Source organism: Diadema antillarum, unplaced genomic scaffold (genome assembly GCF_040938485.1).
Source record: "Diadema antillarum isolate AM-2024a unplaced genomic scaffold, OU_Dant_1.0 seq00000561_RagTag, whole genome shotgun sequence".
In the NCBI taxonomy this organism is placed as follows: Eukaryota; Metazoa; Echinodermata; class Echinoidea; order Diadematoida; family Diadematidae; genus Diadema; species Diadema antillarum.
The window spans coordinates 531,998-554,134 of record NW_027271500.1 but is presented as its reverse complement, the minus strand read 5'-3'; the positions used below and the strand labels follow the sequence as shown (position 1 = coordinate 554,134).

Below are 22,137 nucleotides of genomic sequence, written 5' to 3'. Positions count from 1 at the left end.
AATAACCATGATAACACAAATTACCTGGATCATCTTCCAAGATCACATTTCCTAAACATATGTTTAATCTTTATAAATACTTCGATATGAAACAAAATATACATACATTTCGGAGAAGGTGAATTTCAATACGAGTTCTCTTGCAAAACAGTGGGTGATTTCAAGTTCGGTGCTAGTGCTAGTGCTAGTGCTGAGATAGCACTAGCACCGGCGATAAAACCGAACTTGAAATCACGTCGGTGTTGGGAGTTGACCTCAAAATTATGACGTATTTCCGGTTGCTGGTGTTTGGCTCGGTGTTGAATGTCGTCTGCTGAACCGAGCTCCGCCGTTTGTGTTAGCGATTTACGTGCTTTTTCGCCATTGACTAACACTAGCCCCTAGGGATTAACATTTTCGTCATTTCAAGTTCGGTGCTGGTGTTAGCGTTGCCGTGCGAGACTCTTATTCACGTCCATAATAGATGCACGTTTTACGTGCAAAGTCTATGCTAATACAGTGGTCGCCCACGAAACGTACACGAACACTCTCGACATGGCTTCATAAATCTGAGCCTGGGAGCAAAATTAAGATAGTTGTATTTTGGGGAGTGGATGAAATTTGTGGCATTTTAATATGACTTCCTCACTATGTCTCTAAAACTACGCAATTTTGGCTACATCTTTTAATATTTGACTGTAATCACGCGCAATAACTTTTTTCGTCGCGCAATTACCGCGGAGCTCGCGGTGCTGTGATTCCAACACCTAGTGCTGGTGATCGATAATTTTGATCGGTATCGCCTCGTTATCTGACCGTCGGTGTTGGAGCTCGATTTAACGCTATTATTCGTGGGCTAGCACTAGCACTAACACTAGCACCGAACTTGAAATCACCCAGTGACATTAACTCTATCCGGTTCAACAACCTTTTTCTTTGAGCTGGTACTAATTTTCTCGCACAGACTGTGTATGTGGTATTGGCTGCACAAAGACTGGTGAAGTGAGTTTATTCTCGCACGCGTTTCTGTACGTGACATACAATCGACATTTGACATGTCTTCCCAGAGTTCCGTACGTGCTGCCATATTGCGAGTGCACAGGTGAAACTTTGTGTTTGCAAAGTGATAACAAGGTCCAAATCTTAAAACTTTCGTCGCAAATTCGACAATTTCAAGGTGATGCATGCCTCTCTCAAGCAAAGACAAGATTTCCTCATGCAAGACCACCCTGGAGACGAACACGCGAAAGCGTAGAGCGTCTGATAATAATCACCTTCATTCGAAGCGAGCCAGGGACGATCTGACTACCGGCGAAAACAGACAGACAGACGGCAAAAACATGGGCGAAGCGACGCCCAAAAGACAAAACTTTTCTGCTCTAAACCCGTCAAATAACGGCTTCACAAGCAGGTCTTCTCCCCTTGTTAATAATAAACCGGGTGGTTCCAAAAAGCTTGTGATCAAGAATTTCAAAGGTATGGTTTTCCAACAATTAGTAAAAAAATGTTGCTATTGAAACTGCTGAGCTGTTTCATAATCACTGATAACTGATATTTCAATCACCCGCATGAGGCTGCTGTCGTGCGGAGGACAAGGTGCATGCTGCATGCCATGCGTCCACACTCCACTCTTGATTTAATCATTTATCTCATGATCGTGTATGAACTGACAATCACAATGACATGCGGTTCAGCTCAGAGAGACCAAACAAATCATAGTCGAACCGGTTAATTCATTCAAGGCGCAGTAAATCTTGCAGTCGCAGTGTAATACTTTATAGACTCTACAAATTAAAAAATGAAATAGCACAGCAGTTCTTCCTTTCAAAGCAGTAGGGTAGGGGCCTAAAAGTAGGAAGTTAATTAAGTATTTCTAGTAACGTTGTTAGGCATAACTTGGACAGAAAATCTGTTCGTCCGGAGGAGTCTTCTGTCATTTCTTGACTTTATCGGCTCTCCTTCATGAAGCCAGACACAGCCTCTGCGGGACATATCCCGGACGACCAGATAGTGAGATACAGACCAATCTTGATTCCTTTGATTCATTTGTCAGGACCGACCGTTATCAGTTCACTCAATCACAGTGAGGACTTTTTAGAAGAGTGATGTCAAGCAGCAGCTTTTTTATGGATTATGCCATGACTTGCAGTAAACAGGGGGTGGATCCAGGAATTCCATAGATATTAGCGGGGGTCTAAAGGGGGCACCTTTACAAAATTAAAGGGAGCACGGGCATCCCCCCATTTTTACTTTTTATTTCTTTTGTTTAAAAAAAAAATGAAGGGGATGCACGCCAGGTGCACCCCCTCTTGGCTTCACCACTGGTAAATAAGCACAGTATTACTATTGATATTATGTTATTGGCAATAATATTGCAGGTTTTAACTTTGAAATTTAGGGTCATGAAAATATTGATAGAGATAATCTACCATTATTGGTGTATTTCTTTAGATTTTTTTTTTTTTTTAATTGTGATGCACTACTTTTAATCATTCTCTGTGTGTTTGTGCAGTCAAGCCAGAGCTCCCAGCCAACTACCAGCAGCAGACATGGGAGAGATTAAAGGAAGCCGTCCAAGCCATCCACAAAAGCCGCCCAATCAAATACAGCCAGGAGGAGCTCTACCAGGCCGTGGAGAACATGTGCTCGCACAAGATGTCTGCCTCCCTCTACGACCAGCTCAAAGAGGTCTGCGAGCGGCATGTAGAATCGCAAACTGGACAGTTCTCAAGATATCCTTATCATACTATCGTAGTACTACTACTAGTAGGTCGATCTGGAGGCCACAGTCTTGTGTGTTTCGATGTAGCTTTGTGTCACAGCTTCAGAGGCACTGCTGGATTGAGAATAGATGTTCAATGCCTTCCCACTTTATTTTGTGTGTCAGATGGGGTTTGTTTGTTTGTTTATTTGTTTGTTTGTTTGTTTTTTGTTTTTTGTTTGTTTTTTATGTGTGATGTCCAGACTATAAGACCCTCAGCTGTCCAAGTCAGTGATGTATACTTCTTAGCCTTCACTTGGTATCTTGTGGACTACTAAAGTTTGTGTAGACAACCAGGGTAGTCCACAAAGGATTTGAACATATAACTGCAACATGCTTGAATTCTTGTGCAACATCCTCAAAAGCTAGCAACATACCTTGCAACGTCCTCAACAATTGGCAAAATGCTCGAAATGAGATGTATTCAAACATGTGAAAAAGATGTGCAAAATTTCAGAAATATCAAACTACTTTGAAAATTTGCATGCAAAACATGAGACAGAACATCAAACATACAGTAAGGAGCGCAATAAGGAATAAGTGACAAAATATTGAGGGCTACGTGTTCATGATGTGCGCTCTGTGCACATACAACTTCTGCAGTATTATCACATTCAGAGCTTGCAACATGCTCAATTTTCAAGTTGGGAACCACCCTGAGACCACATAGACCTTGCGGAAGTAAAGAGTTGAGTGAAACTGACTGGATAAACACTGTCTGACTTTGATTTTCGAAGACTGGTCTGTGTGTGTTGACATTTGAGAATTGTCTTGCAAATGAATAAAAGTGCAACCGTAACAGATGTTGATTCTTGCCTGGAGGTAGCCATTGGTCATGATGGGTCATGATCTTTTTGACTTGAGGTTGTCATGAATAGTGGCACATTGAACTTGATATTCTTGTAGCAGCTATTGAGATGATGGGAAAAGGATAACGCACTTGATTTGTAGCATTGATAGATGGCAAGCTTGTAAACAATATACTTGAGCTACAGCTTTTTGTGTGTTTTGGTGTTTGTAGAGCAGTGATGTCTAATTGTTACTTGAAGGGGAATTCCAGTCTCAAAGGAAGAGTAAAATTTTAGAAGTACAACAGTGAAAAATTGATCAAACTATTGATTAACAGCAAGAAAGTTTTGAAATCTTACAGATTTGCTCATTCTAGTAAACAGTTTTTGGACATTTGCTTTAAAAAGCAGTTGAGTGAGCTAATGATGTCATAAACTCACAATTTTTTATTAATTGTGTACAACAAGAAAAAAGATGATGAAAATTCAATTCTTCTGCCGTGAAAGTGTAAGATACGATGTAATTACTGGCTGAATAACTTCAAAATGATCATCAGTCTGATATATCATTATTTGAGACTGGGGCATTATTGCATTTGAACAAAAAAAGTTGAAATTTGAAGTTTTTGTATAGCAGTTTTCACTGTTAGAGGGAGCCCGGAGGTGAGTAGAAGTAGTGTATGGATAGAGCTTTTCATTCATGTGTGTAGAGTTATATCCATGTGTAGTTTCTTTATAATGATGTTGCAAAGTTCTGTTTCAAGGGATATCATTGAAGTGATTTGAAGAGTGAAAGCAACTGTGGGGTAGAAACTGTTTCCATCGACAACAAAGACATTGCAAAAAGTTGCACCAGTTCTGCCTTTTTCAAGTTGGTGATCAACAGCTTCATGCACAATGTTGTAACCTTGACTTCCCTGCACTGAAATGACAGACAGTCTGTCATATCTGAAACAGCTGGACAGATGTTGGCAAGACCACTGTAGACAAATGGTAAGCAAATGTTTCAAGATTATTTCCAGTAGATGAGAGAGAGTGAGAACTGACAAAAAAAAGAAAAGAAAAAGGAAAAAAAGAGAGAAAACAGAAGAAGAAGGGGAGAGAGAGAGAGGGTCGAATAAGAGGCTTTTTTTTTTTCATATTAATTTTTCATTGAATTGGAGTGGAATGACAAGTATAGACATCACATGATGAATGTCTTGATTAAGGTTCCTAGCATTCAATGTTATATCCTTGTTTGAAAGTTGATCACATTATCATTGATGGTGTTGATGTGCCATGGGTGGGGGGGGGGGGGGGATCTTGTGCAATGATTATAGCAATGTATTTTGTAAAGCGGCATGATAAAGAAAGCGTAATAATGCCAGTTAGAGTTTGTGATTTCTTTGCGTTATGGCATTATTTGATGTAATCTAAGGTGTAATTACGAACTAAAGTTTAAAAAAAAGAGAAGTAGAAGTTATGACTAAAAAGGTATTTGCATTCCATGCAAAGAAAACATGTGGCAGTGGTTTCAGATAATCATGAACAAAATGTATTTGAGGTGTTGTATTTGACCAAAGATGTAAAAGTGACGTTCACTAGATTTGAAATTCCTCAAATGAGATGTGCTGCTTCATTTTAGATTTTAATTCTCAAATTCTTACATTTTTGCGTATTGTGTTGTATTCTGTGAATTCTGTGGATCATCTAATCACATGTTAGTTTGCTCACTCTCCTCTTTCTGTTAACAGATAATGATTAGGAGTATATTCTTGTTTCTGGATAGGACGTATGTACTCCAGAATTCATTAGTTTCTTCACTATGGTAAGTATGGGGTTGGCAAAAATAACTGAATAAGTAGCATTCTCATGTGGAGAAAATAAATTGCTTTGAGTAGGTCATTTGTTTGCTGTGGCTGCTAACCAATTTGAGATTCAATTTTATTAATAGGTTGAGAGATACGTTGTTTTTACATTGTTTAATTTTAATGATAACATGGGGGTTACACCTCAAAGCACTTTGTATCCAGTAGAAAAGGGACCACATAGATTATCAACAATTATGATTATAGATAGAAATGCTTAGGGACATCACATATGACCTTTGTCAGAAATCAATCACACGCAATAATTTTTTAAGAGCATTCACTTTTCCTTTGATTAATGTCTTGCATGATTTACATATAGTATAGAGATTTTAGTGAATGGTAATATGAATATGTGGTATTGACACCTTGGATTTGAATATAGATATACAAATATCCCATTTGTGCAGTGGAATTGTCGTTAGTTCATTTCGATGCCCAGTTCTCAATGATGTAATAGACACTTACGACACTCTGAAGAATTCTAAATCACTCATAATAATTTTAAGCATTTTTACACAATTCATTATTACTGGTCTTCCCCCCCCCCCCCCCCTTTTCCCCCATTCTTTGTCTCCTGTAGGGACATGGGTCTCGACCTGTTTCGCTCGCACATCATCAGCAATAGGGTTGTCCAGAACCGAACGGTAGCGGGCTTGCTCACCCTCATCGAGATGGAGAGAACGGGAGACTTTGTGGAGCACAGTCTGCTGAAGAGTTTGCTACGGATGCTGTCTGATCTGCAGGTATAAGAGAAAAGAAAAGATGACAAGACATTGCTAAGTTCAACCTTTATGCCCCAGTCACAATAGACATCCCGGATCACCCCGGACCACTCCGGATCTGATCCGGGGTGATCCGGGGACAGATTCGTGTTGACGCCTTGGACATCCTTGAACATCCGTGTATGTCCACGTAGATTTGGGGACATCCGAAAGGCCAACACGGCAACTTTGGAAGACCAAATACTTCCGGCATCATCCGGGGATTGCCGTGTTGGCAGAGTAATCCAGGGTGGTCCGTGTGACTGCCGTGTAGCTGCCGTATTGATCCATGTAGATGCCGTGTAGACGCCGTGCTCTTCCGGCCGTATCCGTGTAGCTGCCGTGTTGATACTGTGTGTACAGTCATACCAACACTCATAGACACTATCGAGGTCGAGACTATCCCGGATCTCCCCGGATCACCGTGTATATCCTTGAGCATCCGTGTTTATATGTGACTGGGGCATTAGCGAAAATTTTCCTGTGGTGTCTGTTGCAGTTTTGCCACGTTGTGTGTGTGTGTTGATGGAAAAGGGGAGTTATGATGTACATGCTTGTATTCAAATTATGATTTTTTTCCCCCTATGAACATTTTAAAAGGCTTTTCAGTCCTGAATACATTTTGAAACATGAGATCCAGTTTTGCATGCATTGGTTGCTGCTATGTTTGGCAAGCCTTAGCAAGTTCTCCACTTGTTGTGGTAATTATCATAAGGGTATGCATGGAATTTGAACGTATTGAAACAGTCTATTAGAAATGTTAAGGATGTCTTTACCTCATAATTATTATTATATAAATTATTGAATTGCACGCAGTCTGAGTGTATGCTTTTTTAATTCTTAAATGTGCTCGTCATACTTGTGGAGCATTACATGGAGATCATCAAAGCGGCACATGTAGTTTTACAACTTGATTGGTTCCATGGAATATTCAGTTTAGTTTCCCTTGGATGATATATCTGAATATTAAAGGTGTTTCATGCCAGAAAGTGAATATTGCCTTTGTAGAATTAATGTGAAAAACTGGTGTGATGTCACAGCCATTCTTTTGATTGCTTGTGATGTCAGATCTACGAGGAGGCATTTGAGAAGAAGTTCCTGGATGCAACAAAGAGTCTGTATGCGGCTGAAGGACAGAGACTAGTCCATGAAAGAGAGGTGAGTACTATACATGCATATTGAACAGCAGAGCTCCAGTTAGTCTTGATACTAGACCAACTGTACAGCCAGTACAAGAGTGGTTCTGTGTAATATGTGTGTGTGATGAAGCCGTAATGCGTGTGAAGGCTGTTTGTTCAAAGTGTTTCTGAATTAAGCTGCGGGAATGATCAGTTTGCTAGCTCTTGTAAAGAATAAACCAGCATACTTCCTTATTTTATAATTTTGTTTAATTTGAGGTTTGAGGGAAAGAGGAAATGAAAAAGATCATTATTCTGCATTGTGTGTTTCGTCAGTGGTATGTTATTTCTTTGGGACTTCATATCCAGCAAATTTATAGTTGTCAGTTTGGTTTGGATAGGCAGCATAATGATATCAGTACACCTGTGTGCATTTGTGCATGTGTAAATATGTGTGTTTGTGTGTGTGTGTTTATTTCTGACATACATTGGAACATCAGTTTTGGATTTGTGTGTGTGCTTGTTTGTTGTTGGTTTGTGTGTGTGTGTGTGTGTGTGTGTGTGTGTGTTTGTTTTTGTTTTGTTTTTGTGTATTTACATCTGTGTGTGTACCTGTTATCCTGGAAAGGTAACATTCAAGTGGAGTTAGCCATCATGTGATTCCATATTTTTTCTTATAAAGTTCTATGAGTTTATTTTTACATTACAAGTGTCCTTTCTCGTGGTCAAGACTTGCTATCTTGTGTCTTGTGGTTGCAAGTTGGAAAACAGAAAGGAAAGCAATGGAAAGACTATGCACAGTATGCTCTACATATTCCTCTTGTGCAGTATATGTCATGGTCTCTCTTACATTGTGTAACCATTGTATCTGTACATATGATCTGAAGTGTTTCTGTGTGCTGTAGCATGTCAAGGCCACATCACACTGTATGATTACCATACACTTGCTTGCTGCCTATTCCTTTGGCTGCGGTGTAAAAGAAGGTCTTATCTGATTGGTCAGCACTGCCCCTTGTGCCCAGATGTGCTCACTGATGCGAAAACAAGTGCATTGTGTGTAGTGGACCCTGGAACTAAACAAATTTCCAGGCTACTGATTTCAAGTTTAGTGAAGGAGTGTAGGTGTTGCTGGCTCTGCCTGCCTCAACCATGTCTATTGAGTTTGCTACGTAGGTGTATCATCATTTCTTTTGTTTGTTTATTTGTTTGCTTGTGTATTTTTGTTCGTGTGTATGTTTGTTTGTTGTTGTTGTTGTTGTTGTTGTTGTTGTTTTTTTTTTTTTTTTTTGGGGGGGGGTCTTTTTGTAGGCTTTCTCCAATCAACATAAACCCAGCGTATACAGTTTACAATGTTATGCCATGTTCTGTGATAATGAATGAAAGATAAACTGCATTTTTTGTCTTTTGATTCTTTGTTTTTTGTGCCTGTAAATTGGTTTCTGGTTGTTATTTTTGCTGTAATATAGCAGATAAAATGAGAAGGAATGCACTTCATCACAGCTGTAAGGACCAGCAGTGTAGTGGTAAACTCCATGTGACCGTACAGCTCAGAACCCACTAAAGAGTTGCAGATTAGGATTTTCTGTGATGGACCAGAATATGTCATTAATGTTGACTGACTCAAATTTTTGAAGTTTGCCTTTCCTGGGAGAGTGATGATTTTGTTACCTGCTGTCAAAATTTTACGGCTTTAAACAAAACCAAAGAGCAAGATATTAGAAGTCGAAAGATAGAAATTCATTTTGACCTACTTTGTGTCGGTTTTGAGCTGGGCCGTCACATTTTGATACTTCACAAAAGATTTGGTGTGGTTGCCATGGTAATTCTTCCTATCATGCCAATCCCCCATCAGGTTCCTGAGTACCTTGTGCATGTTGACAAGCGGCTGGAGGAGGAATCACAGAGGATTTTGCACTACCTAGACCACACCACCCGCAAGTCGCTCATAGCGTGCGTTGAGAAGCAGCTGCTTGAGGTCCACATTGGCACTATACTACAGAAAGGTAAATGAACCAGTGTGCTCCATACTCTATCCTGTAATGAAACTTGAGTAATTATTATTTTCTTAACCTTTCTTTTGTTCAGTGAAGCCTGGTTCTCTGCTTTGTTTGTTTGTTTGTTTGTTTATTTGTCTGTCTGTCTGTCTGTCTGTTTTGAAGCAGTAACTTTTGAAGATTTAGTTTCATCCAGTAGATTTGTGGAGGAAGCAATCTGATTTTAGATACTGTAAAAGTGGATATTTGTGCGCAAGTAATTTTTCGCACTCTGTTGAGTAAAATGAATTTTGCATGTTTTTGATTCTGTGGAATCAAGACAATGATAGTGGTAGAATAACAAGCAAAAATATGCACATGCTTTTATTTTTGCTCTAGTTTCTGGTCGTGTGAAATGTGTGGACATTTCTACTTTCACAGTAGCTCTTTGAATAATGTGAACTGAGAGGCAGACAGGTGTCGTGTCTTGTTTGTCCCCGCCGAACGAGTTCGAGCAGGGGACTATGAAACGGGCTCCGTACGTGTGTGTGTCCGTGTGTCCGTCCGTCCGTCCGTGTGTCCGTGTGTGCGTCCGTGTGTGATCAAAATCTTCAATTTGCTACTTCTCTGTCATTTATGAGCCAATTTTGATTCTGTTTGCTTTATATGATAGCACTACATGGGAGCTTTGAAACTTCTACACAGAATTTCAGTCGTGACCTTTGACCTTGACCTTTGACCTATATTGTACATTTTGCTACAAAATGCTACTCCTTCGCCATTTCTAACCCGATTTCGATTCCGTTTGCTTTATGTGATGGCACTACGTGAGGGCTTCAAAACTTCTACACAGAATTTTGACCTTTGACTTCTTTGACCTTTGACCTTGATTTTTTGACCTATATTGTACATTTTGCTACAAAATGCTACTCCTTCGCCATTTCTAACCCGATTTCGATTCCGTTTGCTTTATGTGATGGCACTAGGTGAGGGCTTCAAAACTTCTACACAGAATTTTGACCTTTGACTTCTTTGACCTTTGACCTTGATTTTTGACCTATATTGTACATTTTGCTACGAAATGCTACTCCTTCGCCATTTTTAACCCGATTTCGATTCCGTTTGCTTTATATGATGGCACTAGTTGAGGGCTTCAAAACTTCTACACAGAATTTTGACCTTTGACTTCTTTGACCTTTGACTTCTGTGACCTTTGACCTTGATTTTTGACCTATATTGTGCATTTTGCTACAGAATGCTACTCCTTCGCCATTTCTAACCCGATTTCGATTCCGTTTGCTTTATGTGATAGCACTAGGTGAGGGCTTCAAAACTTCTACACAGAATTTTGACCTTTGTCTTCTTTGACCTTTGACCTTGATTTTTTACCTATATTGTACATTGGCTACAAAATGCTACTCCTTCGCCATTTCTAACCCAATTTCGATTCCATTTGCTTTATGTGATGGCACTAGGTGAGGGCTTCAAAACTTCTACACAGAATTTTGACCTTTGACCTTGATTTTTTACCTATATTGCACATTTTGTTACAAAATGCTACTTCCGGCGGGGACATATGTTACGCACCGCGTAATTTCTACTTTTCCTTGTTGATATTTACTTTGGTCAGAATATAAGCAGGTAATGCTGACCTTTAAATCATGTGGATCCTCACGGATCACACTGAAAGAAATGTTAAAAATATGCGGGGAAAACAGAATTAGCTCTTATCATATCCCCAAGAGTATATTAGGTTACAGAACACTTTGATGTGGCAGTCAAATTCAGAAAAGATCCTGAAAAGTCTGCAGATTTTTCATCTGATGAATAGATGACTGCTTCATTTTCAGTCCAGACTAGGATCCTTTCTTGTGGTCAAGACTTTCTAGCTGTTTGTCCGTGCTAGACAGTTGGAAAACAGAAAGGAGATTGAATCAAAGTGAACGCTACATACCTTCTCTGCTTCCATCTGTGAGAGAAAGCTTGTTATCACTCTTACATGCCTATATCAGGCAGGATGCTACATAACTTTATTTTACCACTTGCCTGGTCGGGAGAGCAGATTTTCAAATTTGCTGCAAAACACTTGCCCAAACATTAATTTTTACTTAAGAAATAATATAGAAAATCATATGTTAGTTAAGGGCTTAATAAAACACAATCATCTGAATAAACAGAACAAATTGATTTACACACTTAAACACAATGGAGTAACAAACTTGGTCCAATCAAGTGTTGCCATTGCGTTGCATTGGCGCTTCTTAACTTCAGTGTTGGTAAGTTGCTGAAATGAAATATAAAGTGTGTTGCATCACTAAACAGCCATTATCATTGGGGCCCAGTATAGTTGACTTTGTGGGTTTGTCGGGGGGAATAAGTAAAAAAAAGGTGGCTTCAAATTTTTTCAAATTCATGATTTTCTTCCATCGAGATGTTTTCATTGCAACTGATTGACAAATTGCCCTACATCGACGTAAATGAGCACTGAATTGATCAGTGTTTTAGTAGTAGCCATGATAAAAAATCATGGGCGTACATACTCGAGCAGGATTCGAACCCACGACCTCCTGATCACCGGACAGGCGTCATCTCCACTAGACCACCGAGCTTTCGCCCGAAAGCAAGTGTTGGTTCTAATCCTTATAGCATGCAGCGGGTACTGCTTTGTTATTCAAATTCATGATTTTCTTCCGTCGAGATGTTTTCATTGCAACTGATTGACAAATTGCCCTACATCGACGTAAATGAGCACTGAATTGATCAGTGTTTTAGTAGTAGCCATGATAAAAAATCAATTTGTCAATCAGTTGCAATGAAAACATCTCGACGGAAGAAAATCATGAATTTGAATAACAAAGCAGTACCCGCTGCATGCTATAAGGATTAGAACCAACACTTGCTTTCGGGCGAAAGCTCGGTGGTCTAGTGGAGATGACGCCTATCCGGTGATCAGGAGGTCGTGGGTTCGAATCCTGCTCGAGTATGTACGCCCATGATTTTTTATCATGGCTACTACTAAAACACTGATCAATTCATTGCTCATTTACGTCGATGTAGGGCAATTTGTCAATCAGTTGCAATTCAAATTTTTTGCTTACCCAATTCAGGCAAGCATTTGTTCTCATAGTTCCAAAACACTTGCCCGAATTTGATTTTCACTTGCCCCGGGCAATCAGGCAAGCGTTTATGTAGCACCCTGTCAGGCAATAGAAATTCATTCTAAATTCTGTCAAAGTTACCAAGATTTGCTGCTTGTTGCCCCTTCTGGACTCAGTTTTCAGTCAGGATCAGAGTTGATATTTTCGCGTGTTGTTAAATTTGCAAAAAGCACTCAACGTGAAAAATTCATGAAAATAAAACGTTGCTAAATATATGGCGTATCTAGTAGTGGATATTGTAAAATGAGGAATGTTCGCATGCAATTTGATTTTGCAAATTTCATGAGAGCCAAGATACGCGAAGTTAAAATGCATGAGAAAGGTCTTGTTTACACTGTATGCATTCAGTGCCAGTGGCAATTCACGAAAATTCCATGCCACGAAAAAGCCGTCAGCCCCAATGCACAAAAATGTAATGCCGGGAATATATATTACTGTACGGTATTAGTTGCTATGGGCCAGTTGGCAAGCAGGCTCGTGGGTTTGCAGTATCCCCCATTCTGTTGATTGTCACAACCTATATCTTCTCTCTTTCCTATCAATGCTAGGCCTGGACAGTCTACTGGACGCCAACCGTGTGGAGGACCTCTCCCTCCTATTCAAACTCCTGCAGAGAACCAAGAACGGACTCTCAGAACTATGTCAGTACTTCAGCGCTTACATCAAGGTGAGATAGTATCCCCACCCCCCTTGAGTCTCGTGCATCACAGCTGTCTGCAGCATTAGGCCCCTTTGGAAAGATACTTCTATTCCTGTGCACAGGGTCTCACACAGTTAGTCAAATGACTATGAGACTTCTATAGGACCGAAACTAAGGAATAATCTCCATTTGTTTGTAAGACAAGCAGTTACAATTAATGAGTTTAAGGTCAGGTTAAAAAGTCATCTCTTGAAGTAATGTATTTTATGTTTGAATTTCTTGTATGTATGTTATTTTGTAATGCGCAGTAGAGTATATTATTATAGTAGCTGCACAATATAGATGTCCTTTATTATTATTATTACCGTAATGTGAAGTGTACATCTAAACTTCAGTTTTTGCAGTCTTAAACCACAGCAAAGATTACCCATCCACATAGATGGTTTCTTCTTGTGTTTTGTGATGTACCTCATTTTCTCACAGCCTTCCATCTGACATACAAGCATTCATCTTGACAATATACAGGAAAGATGATCCATCAAAATCTTCTTCTTCTGTCGTATGATGCAATACAACAGGGTGGGTGAGGGGTTGCAAATATGGACTCATAAGTTGATATCTAAGCTGTGGATTGACAGGTTCCTCCATGTGTTCAGTGATGCATTTCATCTTCTCACAATCTCCCGTCTTTACTGCATTTAGAAAACGGGCACCACCATCGTGATCGACTCGGAGAAAGATAAGACGATGGTGCAGGAGCTTCTGGACTTCAAAGACAAGCTCGACAACATCCTGGAGACGTGCTTCGGCAAGAAGCAGAAGTTCTCCATCGCCCTCAAGGACGCCTTCGAGAACTTCATCAACAAGCGCCTCAACAAGCCAGCGGAGCTTGTCGGTGAGTGGGGTTCTTGCGTCTCCCTGGGGATGGGTGGCTACACTGCAAGATTAGTTGATGTGTGACTTAAAAACCAGCATAATTCATTGCCTGAATTATCCATGGCATGATGGAGCTGGTTTGGGCTGAGTAGTATAAAACCAAAGTGATGTGATGTTGAAAAGAATTTCACATTGTTGTGTGCGTGCATGCCCACCTTTGTGAGTTCAGTCCAGAGTGTCTAATGGATATTGTAAATACCAGATATTGTGCTATTGCCAAATGTAACAACACACAAATTTATGAACTCTAGTCTCAATATGAATGCGATGTGTTTGGGGTTACATTCCTCTGTTCATTACTGCACTCCATGATTGCGAATTTAACAACTCGCAAAATTTTTGTGAAGTCCCAATTCATGAAAAATAAATGTATGGTGTATACTGTCATTACCTCACTTTGTGTCGGTCTTTCTTCTACTCCAGCCAAATACGTTGACAACAAGCTAAGAGCGGGAAACAAAGAGGCTACGGAGGAGGAGCTGGAAAGGCTGCTGGACAAAATCATGGTTTTATTCAGATTCATTCATGGTGAGTTCCAGTAGTGAAAATACCGTGAAGTTACAAGGGCAGATATGGTCCATAATACCCCATTTAGTTTAACAAAAAAAAAGGGGATTTCCAGATATGCTGAGGAGATAATATTATCCACATGATTGTGTGGTCAATATTGATACGTATTTGCATAGGATTCAATAGCTTGAGCATATTGAGATGAAACTGCAATAATCTGTGGATTATCTGTCTATTTGCAAGGTTACTGATATATCGTATGCTATTCATAACAACAACTGACTTTTGCATGAGCTTAAGCAACATATTTGTTTTGTTTGGTTTGGTTTTTATTTCTGTGTCATATTTTTCATCCAGTAACAAATAAAATGCAAAGTATGCTAACAAAGTAAGCAGTCAACATTTTCCCCAATAGGACATCATATAAGAAAGTTGCAGTATTGTATACTGTAATCAACATTGATTATATTCTTAGCTTTCAATGGAGACTTGACACTATATACTTTGAAAAAGAAAGTAAAACATTACAAAATATATATATATTTAAAAGACGTCAACAAAAAGAATGCATAGCAACTTATGCACATCATATGACACCAGCATTTCTCCAAGGTTCACTTGTAGTTACGCATCTGGGAATATTTAGGAAAGAGTTCAGCAAGTCTAGCAGTATTCATGCTTTCCATGTATCATCAACAGGCAAGGACGTGTTTGAGGCTTTCTACAAGAAGGACCTGGCGAAGAGACTACTGGTCGGCAAGAGTGCATCCGTCGATGCCGAGAAGTCGATGCTGTCCAAGCTCAAGCAAGGTAAAGAAGTCACATGACCTGTAGGCCATTTCGCAATTCTCCCCATTGTATGTAAATGTAAACATTTCGTCACTAATGGTCGGGTCTGTATGCTATGTGCAGATAGTGAGGTGATCTCATGCACCCACGCACAACATGGGAAGGTACGTAGAAATATCTCTGGGTGTACATCATTAACATTAATATATCTCAGCCTTTGGGGTGGCAGGAACTATTTGTTTTCTGAACTGAAAAATGAACTCAAATTATTCAGCTTTTAAAGAGTGTACATGTGAATGAGATGCCGTTTGAAACACCTAACGTTCATTTTTTTAAAAGTGAAAGATTGTGCTTATTTACCTATCGTACCGTTGTAGCTTATCGGCGGATACATTCATGATAGCATTCAATGTTGTGGAACTGTTGTGGTGCCCAACCTCTCAGAATGGGCAAGATTGAGAGTGCAGCTTGTGTAGTAGAGAGCTACGATTTTATTGTGCTTTTGAGTTCATGCTGGAGTTTAAGGGCTCAACAAAGCAGAAATGTGAATGGGGCTTCGTTTTTGCATTGTCTCAAACACACAGAGTGTGGTGGTGCCTTCACATCCAAACTGGAGGGGATGTTCAAAGACATGGAACTATCCAAGGACATCATGGTAGCATTTAAGCAGGTGAGTTCCAGTTCCATTACCTGTCATAAGCACTTGAAACAAGAATATCAGTTCTCAGGCAGTATCAAATGTCATGAACAAACCAGCTCCTTGAAGATGATTTTCAGGTCCTTTCTTTCATTCTAACTGGCATCCCTATTAAACGGGAGAAGATCAAGTAATGCGTACAAAAAAGGAATAATTTTCATCTCCTCTTTACCAATCTTAGCGTGGTGTTAGTTTTTTTCATTTTGATGTGAATTACTATTAGTGAAATCTTAGGACTTGTTTCAGCTAATTATCCTTGACTATATACAAACTCGGAGAGTGCAGACCTTTGCCAAGCCAGCAATTCATTTCCACCCAAACAGACATGCAAATTTCCCAATATAGAAGCCTTTTATTTGTCATCAGCTTCCAGCTGCATGTCGCCTTGCCCAAGCAGATCATGCGCTTTAGTGTGCATATGTAAACCTCAAGCATGTGCAGCTTGAACTCCAAGTTCATTGACCTTTAAGTTATTTTGCAAACAGACAAACCAACGCCAGTGATCACTTACCCTCCTTCAGTGCACGTTCTTGTTATTCTCGACAGTTAGATTCAAAGCGCTCCCTTACAATTTATCATGACTAACACCAGAACCAGATGCCTGATATAAATATCATTTGAGAATCTTCTTTCGAATGATTTCACTTGATGAGGACATGCATGTGTTCTCCTTCCTCAACATTTTAAGATTTACTTGTTTTTCCCACACAATCTTGCACCTCTTCCAGCACATACAACATCAGAACAACGTCGGGCCGATGGACCTGACAGTCAACATTCTAACCATGGGTTACTGGCCCACCTACACTCCAGTTGAAATTCACCTACCGCCTGACGTAAGTAGGGCTCGTGGAGCAACTCTCGGCATTTGACCCAACGAAAACATATTGAGCCACTTAAATGTAAACCTATGTACCGTTTTCATATCTGCTAATCGTGGCAGTGGGTTGGCCAGTGACATTTGTGTGTGTGACCGCATTGCTGGTACTAAGTCATGAAATAGAAAATTTGCATTTCTATATTGATGCAAAAAAACAAAAAACGACAACAAAAGATACTTTATCTTGCAAGCTGCTGTGTGTTCTGCATGAATTTTATGTAATTGTCACTTAAATACATTTTCCTCTCGTATAGAAAGAGAGTTCAAGGGGTGTAACAAATGACTTGATTTCAAAAGAAAAAGGACAGCTTTGGAAGCATGGCATTGAGAGAAAATGGTGTTACATTGTTATCTTACATAATAGCAGTTCTTGATGTGCTGACTTATTTCTTATTTCCCCATAGATGGTGAACCTACAGGAGCAGTTCAAGCGATTCTATCTCAGCAAGCACAGCGGGAGGAAGTTACAATGGCAGCCTAGTCTAGGACACTGTCTGGTCAAGGCTCAGTTTAAGGAAGAGGTGAGTACCTCAGGGAAAGACCACTCCCCACCCCAACTCCTCATCAACTTCTTCTGATACTGTAAAACCAGAAAATTTGTGTGTGCACGAAACTTTCACGAATGTTGCAAGGAGCCACGATTCGCGAAAATAAAATGTGCACGAAAATTTTAGCCTACACAATGCATTGAATGCCAGTCGCCAGTTTTCAAAAGTTTCATGTCGCTAGCAAAGCTGTTGCCTCCAATTCGTGAAAATTTCATGCCGTGAATGTTTCTGGATTTACAGTTCCATGTAAATGATATTAAAAAATGAAAGTGTTTTGCTATAAAACACCTTTCCTCCATGCTGTAGTGGCATGTACTTGCAAAAACACTCAAATCTATTTCTTTTCCTCAAATACATTAAATCTTTTTCTTTTTTTTTAATTCATGTGCCTGTCTCCCCCAGCCTACCCCAACCTTGCACCCACTTCATATTTTTCCACACATAAATAATGAAGATAATGATGGCTATTTCTTTTAGTGAGCCCTTCCATCATAGAGTCAAGTATCTTACAAGTGTTTTTTTTTTTTTTTTTTTTTTTTTTTTTGGGGGGGGGGGTCCATTTCCTTAGACATCTGTTAAATCCAAACGCCTGCCTTCTTACTCCACCCTCCAACCTCTTGCCCATGTGATATATATCCTGGAGTTAATTTTTTTCCCCATAGATATCAATATTTTGTGTGTATGTTTGTGTTTGTGTGTGTGTTGCTTTGCATGCACATTTGAGATAAGTTTCACTGTGTATTGATAATTCTTTTTCAAGCGTACCGTTATGTCCTTCAATATGATGGACAATGAATGTCTGAATTTTTCACTCCTGTCCATCCCAGGGGTCATCGGTCAAGGAGCTCCAAGTCTCCCTCTACCAGACCCTTGTCCTCCTCATGTTCAACGAGGGCGACGTCTTCTCGCTGGAGGAAATCGCTCAGGCCACAAATATCGGTGAGTGAACTTTGACCCGGAAGTGGCATCAACTTCCTCTTTTAATTCGGGATTGGGTATTGAATGTGTGTTGTGATCCATAATAAAATGTTGATAAGTCCGATAAAATAGTGGCTGTGAGCTTTTTCTTTTCCAAAAAAGAAGAAAAATATCTGTGTAATATGAAGATGAGTTGCTTGTAGTTAACTAATGTCAAATTTTAGAACCTTTTTTGCTCTCTATGAGCAATTATGCTTGCGTAGGTTGAGAGTTGAATAAGTTGAGAGTTTCAGAAGATATCTGCATGGAATTTTTTGCCTTTCTTGTGGTCAAGACTTGCTGTGCTTTCCCAGTGTCAGTAAGTTGGAAAACGGAAAGGAAATTAAAAGACCTATTGTCATTGCAAGTGCAGCATACTCTTGCCAAAGCCTGTGCGAGGTGGTTTTGGCAGTGAAACTGTACTTGCAAACAATGTAGCACTTGAACGGTGATAATTAGTCCATTACTTGTGATTCTATAAACTGAGACGATGGTGATGGCAATGGTGATGATGATGATGATGATGGTGATGATGGATGGTGATGATGATAGTAATGATGGTGATGATGGTGATGATGGTGATGATGGATATTGATGATGATGATGGTGATGATGGATATTGATGATGATGATGATGATGATAACAGTTGCATTGTGCAACAGTGGGTAGGCATATCTCTTGCACCATATTTCAGTATGATACGTACATTACACTGAATTTTGAAATATGGCATACAACTAGAGGTTTCTGTGAAGCATGTCACGCTTGTTTGAAAAATAATAAGTATGAGTTTTTGTTACAAAGTGTAGTATTATTACAGATGTATGTGACAGAGTGTATAGGCTTTGAGAGAATAGGCGTGGCATTCCAACCATCTTCAATGGTCATAAAAAAGTCAAAAAGAGAGAGAGAGAGAGAGAGATTGGACTGCAGTGATGGTGTCTCTACTTTTTGGTCTGTCTTATTCTTGTCTTGCAGAGGACAGTGAACTGAAGAGGACACTACAGTCATTAGCATGTGGGAAAGCCAGGGTAGTGCACAAAGATCCAAAGGTAATCTTTTTCTTATTTCTTGCATCATGATGATGAATGTGACTCGATATTACCGTTGTTGTTGTTGTTGTTGTTGTTTATTGTCGTTCCCATCATTATTACAGCTGCTGTTTTTCCTGTTACCACTTCTTATTTATGCCTCTTTCTTGTTATTGTTATTTTGGAAAGAAACATGGTAGGTAATCATGTCTGTTAGAAGTATATGTATATGTGAGAAGTGGAGTGTTGCCCCAAAATTTACTTCTTAATCCACTGTCTAGTGTATGTCGAGGACACTCGTTGTTGCTTGCAATATATATCTATATGTATAACGTACACACACACACACACATATTGTTTTCAATCGTCATTTCGTGTGACTGCTATTTTTCTATCCTGCAGGGTCGTGACATTAATGAGGGTGACAAGTTTTCCTTCGCCAAGGACTTCAAGCATAAACTGTTCCGCATCAAAATCAACCAGGTCCAGATGAAAGAGACGGTGAGTGAGGCTAGACACCTCAATGTCTACTCATGTGTTGGCTCGTAGTCAAATGTAACGGATAGCTACATAGATATATAGCTCTATAGCAGTGGACAGGAGAACATGCTGTACAAATCAGTTCTTGTCTTATAAACCTCTCATGATTTTTTTATTTTTTTTATTCATCTAACCCGTTGAGGACGGGCTGACTTTTGCTACAACAAGCATTTCCCATAAACCCTTGCCCGAGTATACTCGGGACTCATCCTCAACGGGTCATAGGAAGAAAATTTTATGAATCTTATTTTCAGTGCACAAGTGTAGAAAATAAAGAACTTCATGTAAATATCCACACAAGAAAGGCTGGAAAAAAAAAACATTCTTTTCTGACCTTAATTTTATCAAAAGATTGAGGTGATAAGTGTCATAACCAAAATAATCATCCTTGTGCCAAATGGTCATGAAGCATCCATATCTCTTACGTTTAAATGGTCCTCAGCAAGCCCGTAGATTCTTCCTTTTGCACAGTCAAATTGAAAATATCTGTATTTAGTGAGAAATTTTTTATCGCTAACAACATCCAACTTGAGGTAATCAGACTGAGACTGGACGATTTATTGTAAGTGTGGCGAGGCAGGGGACTATAGGCCAGTGTGATTACGGTAGCAGAGATGCCAGCTGTATACTTTTTGTGGTATTTTGTACTGCTTTTTGCCCAAAATATGGCAGGTTTCTTGGAAAATACTGTTTTTGCCAAATTATGTCACTACACATGTCTGCTGAAGAAAAGGTAAAGATATATATATTTCTTTTTTTCCATCAAAAATACGTCTTTCCTTATAATACTGCAATACAGTTTACAAGGTTGGTATCCCTGCAGTAGTACTTCTGTGAGAGCACGTCAGAGATGTGTGTGAATGCGATGTGTTAACGTTTCTTGTCATATTGTATCCATTGTCCAGGTGGAGGAGCAAGCCAACACACAGGAGAGGGTCTTCCAGGACCGTCAGTACCAGATCGACGCCGCCATCGTCCGCATCATGAAGATGCGTAAGACGCTCAGCCACAACCTTCTCGTCTCCGAGCTCTACAACCAGATCCGTTTCCCCGTCAAGGTCAGTTTTACCAGCGGTCGCTTTTCCAGAGTTGGTCTTTGATCTGTTCCCCTTCCCCCCCCCCCCCTCCCTCCCCTCTGCAATTTATAACAATGCACTCCCGTTAAAACGAATACGGTTATAACAAAATTCCAGTTACAATGAAATAAAAATTTAGGCCGCAACGTTACCTGATCTTTGTTTGTTCTGTTATAACAAATTTTTGATATAAGGAAAGAAAACTGCCAGTCCTGAGGATTTGTTATAATGGGAGTCCACTATATTATAGAGCAAAAAATTTTCATGTGAGTGAAACTTTCACAATTTTCACAGGTAACCAAGAATCGTTAAAGTAAAATGCATGCAAAAGCTTTTGTCTATACAACGTCTATATTGAATGCCAGTCGCCAATTCGCAAATGTTTTATGCTGCGATAAAAGCCGTTGGCTCCATTCCACGAAAGACTCATGCCGCAAATGTTTCCGAGTTTACACTATATTTTTTTCCCCCATTCAGTTTATTGTTTATGTAGTTTGTGTTTTATTCTCATTTTATTTTCACTTCATTTATTTTACGCAGCAGCCCCGACACAAATACCCTTACTGCAAATTTAGCTCATGACCTATGCAGAGAAACGATCATTGCATTATTGCATGTCTCATTGCAATTAGTGTAACTTATCTCCCTGTATAACCCTTCTCTCTTCCCCTCCCCACCCCCTTACCTCCAATAAACTCAACAGCCTTCAGATCTCAAGAAGAGGATAGAGAGCCTCATCGATCGAGATTACATGGAGCGGGACAAGGACAACCCGAACCAGTACCACTACGTCGCGTGAGCCTTGCTGCAGCTCGGACGTGGGACGATGTTAAGGACATCTTTCTGTAAATGGAAGAGGATTTTCAAAAAACAAACAAACAAGGAACAATGCGTACGGTTTGCAGAGGGTTTCTGCGAATGTTTGCTACCGCGTGGAAAGGAGAGAACGACTTGGGATGTCGGGTGGGGACCGTGGATGTCGAAAATCTCGTGCATAAACCCGCTCGCGTGTGTTTGCTGGTGCCTCGCGCCAAGAAAGTTAAAATTTAGAATAAAATCAATGCATAGACCGACCGCTCCGTTGAACGATGATGTCAAGCCGTCAGTGTAAGATCGATGGTTGGTATTTGTATTTGCACCACCG

General features: G+C 39.8%; 1 protein-coding gene across 1 annotated transcript; it reads left to right on the top strand.

Moving 5' to 3' along the window:
• Positions 1-1,070: 1,070 nt before the first annotated feature.
• Positions 1,071-22,132, top strand: LOC139735007 (cullin-4A-like). The gene is made up of 19 exons (XM_071645781.1): positions 1,071-1,455; positions 2,492-2,711; positions 4,452-4,521; positions 5,262-5,335; positions 5,959-6,121; positions 7,208-7,297; positions 9,110-9,260; positions 12,937-13,055; positions 13,731-13,923; positions 14,388-14,492; positions 15,174-15,284; positions 15,848-15,933; positions 16,689-16,796; positions 17,245-17,361; positions 18,216-18,327; positions 19,325-19,398; positions 19,780-19,878; positions 20,823-20,975; positions 21,697-22,132. Exons 1-19 carry the CDS (start codon positions 1,164-1,166, stop codon positions 21,790-21,792), a joined length of 2,433 nt encoding a protein of 810 aa, XP_071501882.1. The 5' UTR covers positions 1,071-1,163; the 3' UTR covers positions 21,793-22,132.
• The last annotated feature ends 5 nt before the right edge of the window (positions 22,133-22,137 follow it).

What these genes read in the sequence shown, in the direction of transcription:
- LOC139735007 (XM_071645781.1), top strand. Translation starts at nt 1,164, where the DNA reads ATGCCTCTCTCAAGCAAAGACAAGATTTCCTCATGCAAGACCACCCTG. An exon ending in CAAGCCAGCGGAGCTTGTCG is followed by an intron (nt 13,924 to 14,387) that starts GTGAGTGGGGTT and finishes CTTCTACTCCAG; the next exon opens with CCAAATACGTTGACAACAAG. An exon ending in AGGTCCAGATGAAAGAGACG is followed by an intron (nt 19,879 to 20,822) that starts GTGAGTGAGGCT and finishes TCCATTGTCCAG; the next exon opens with GTGGAGGAGCAAGCCAACAC.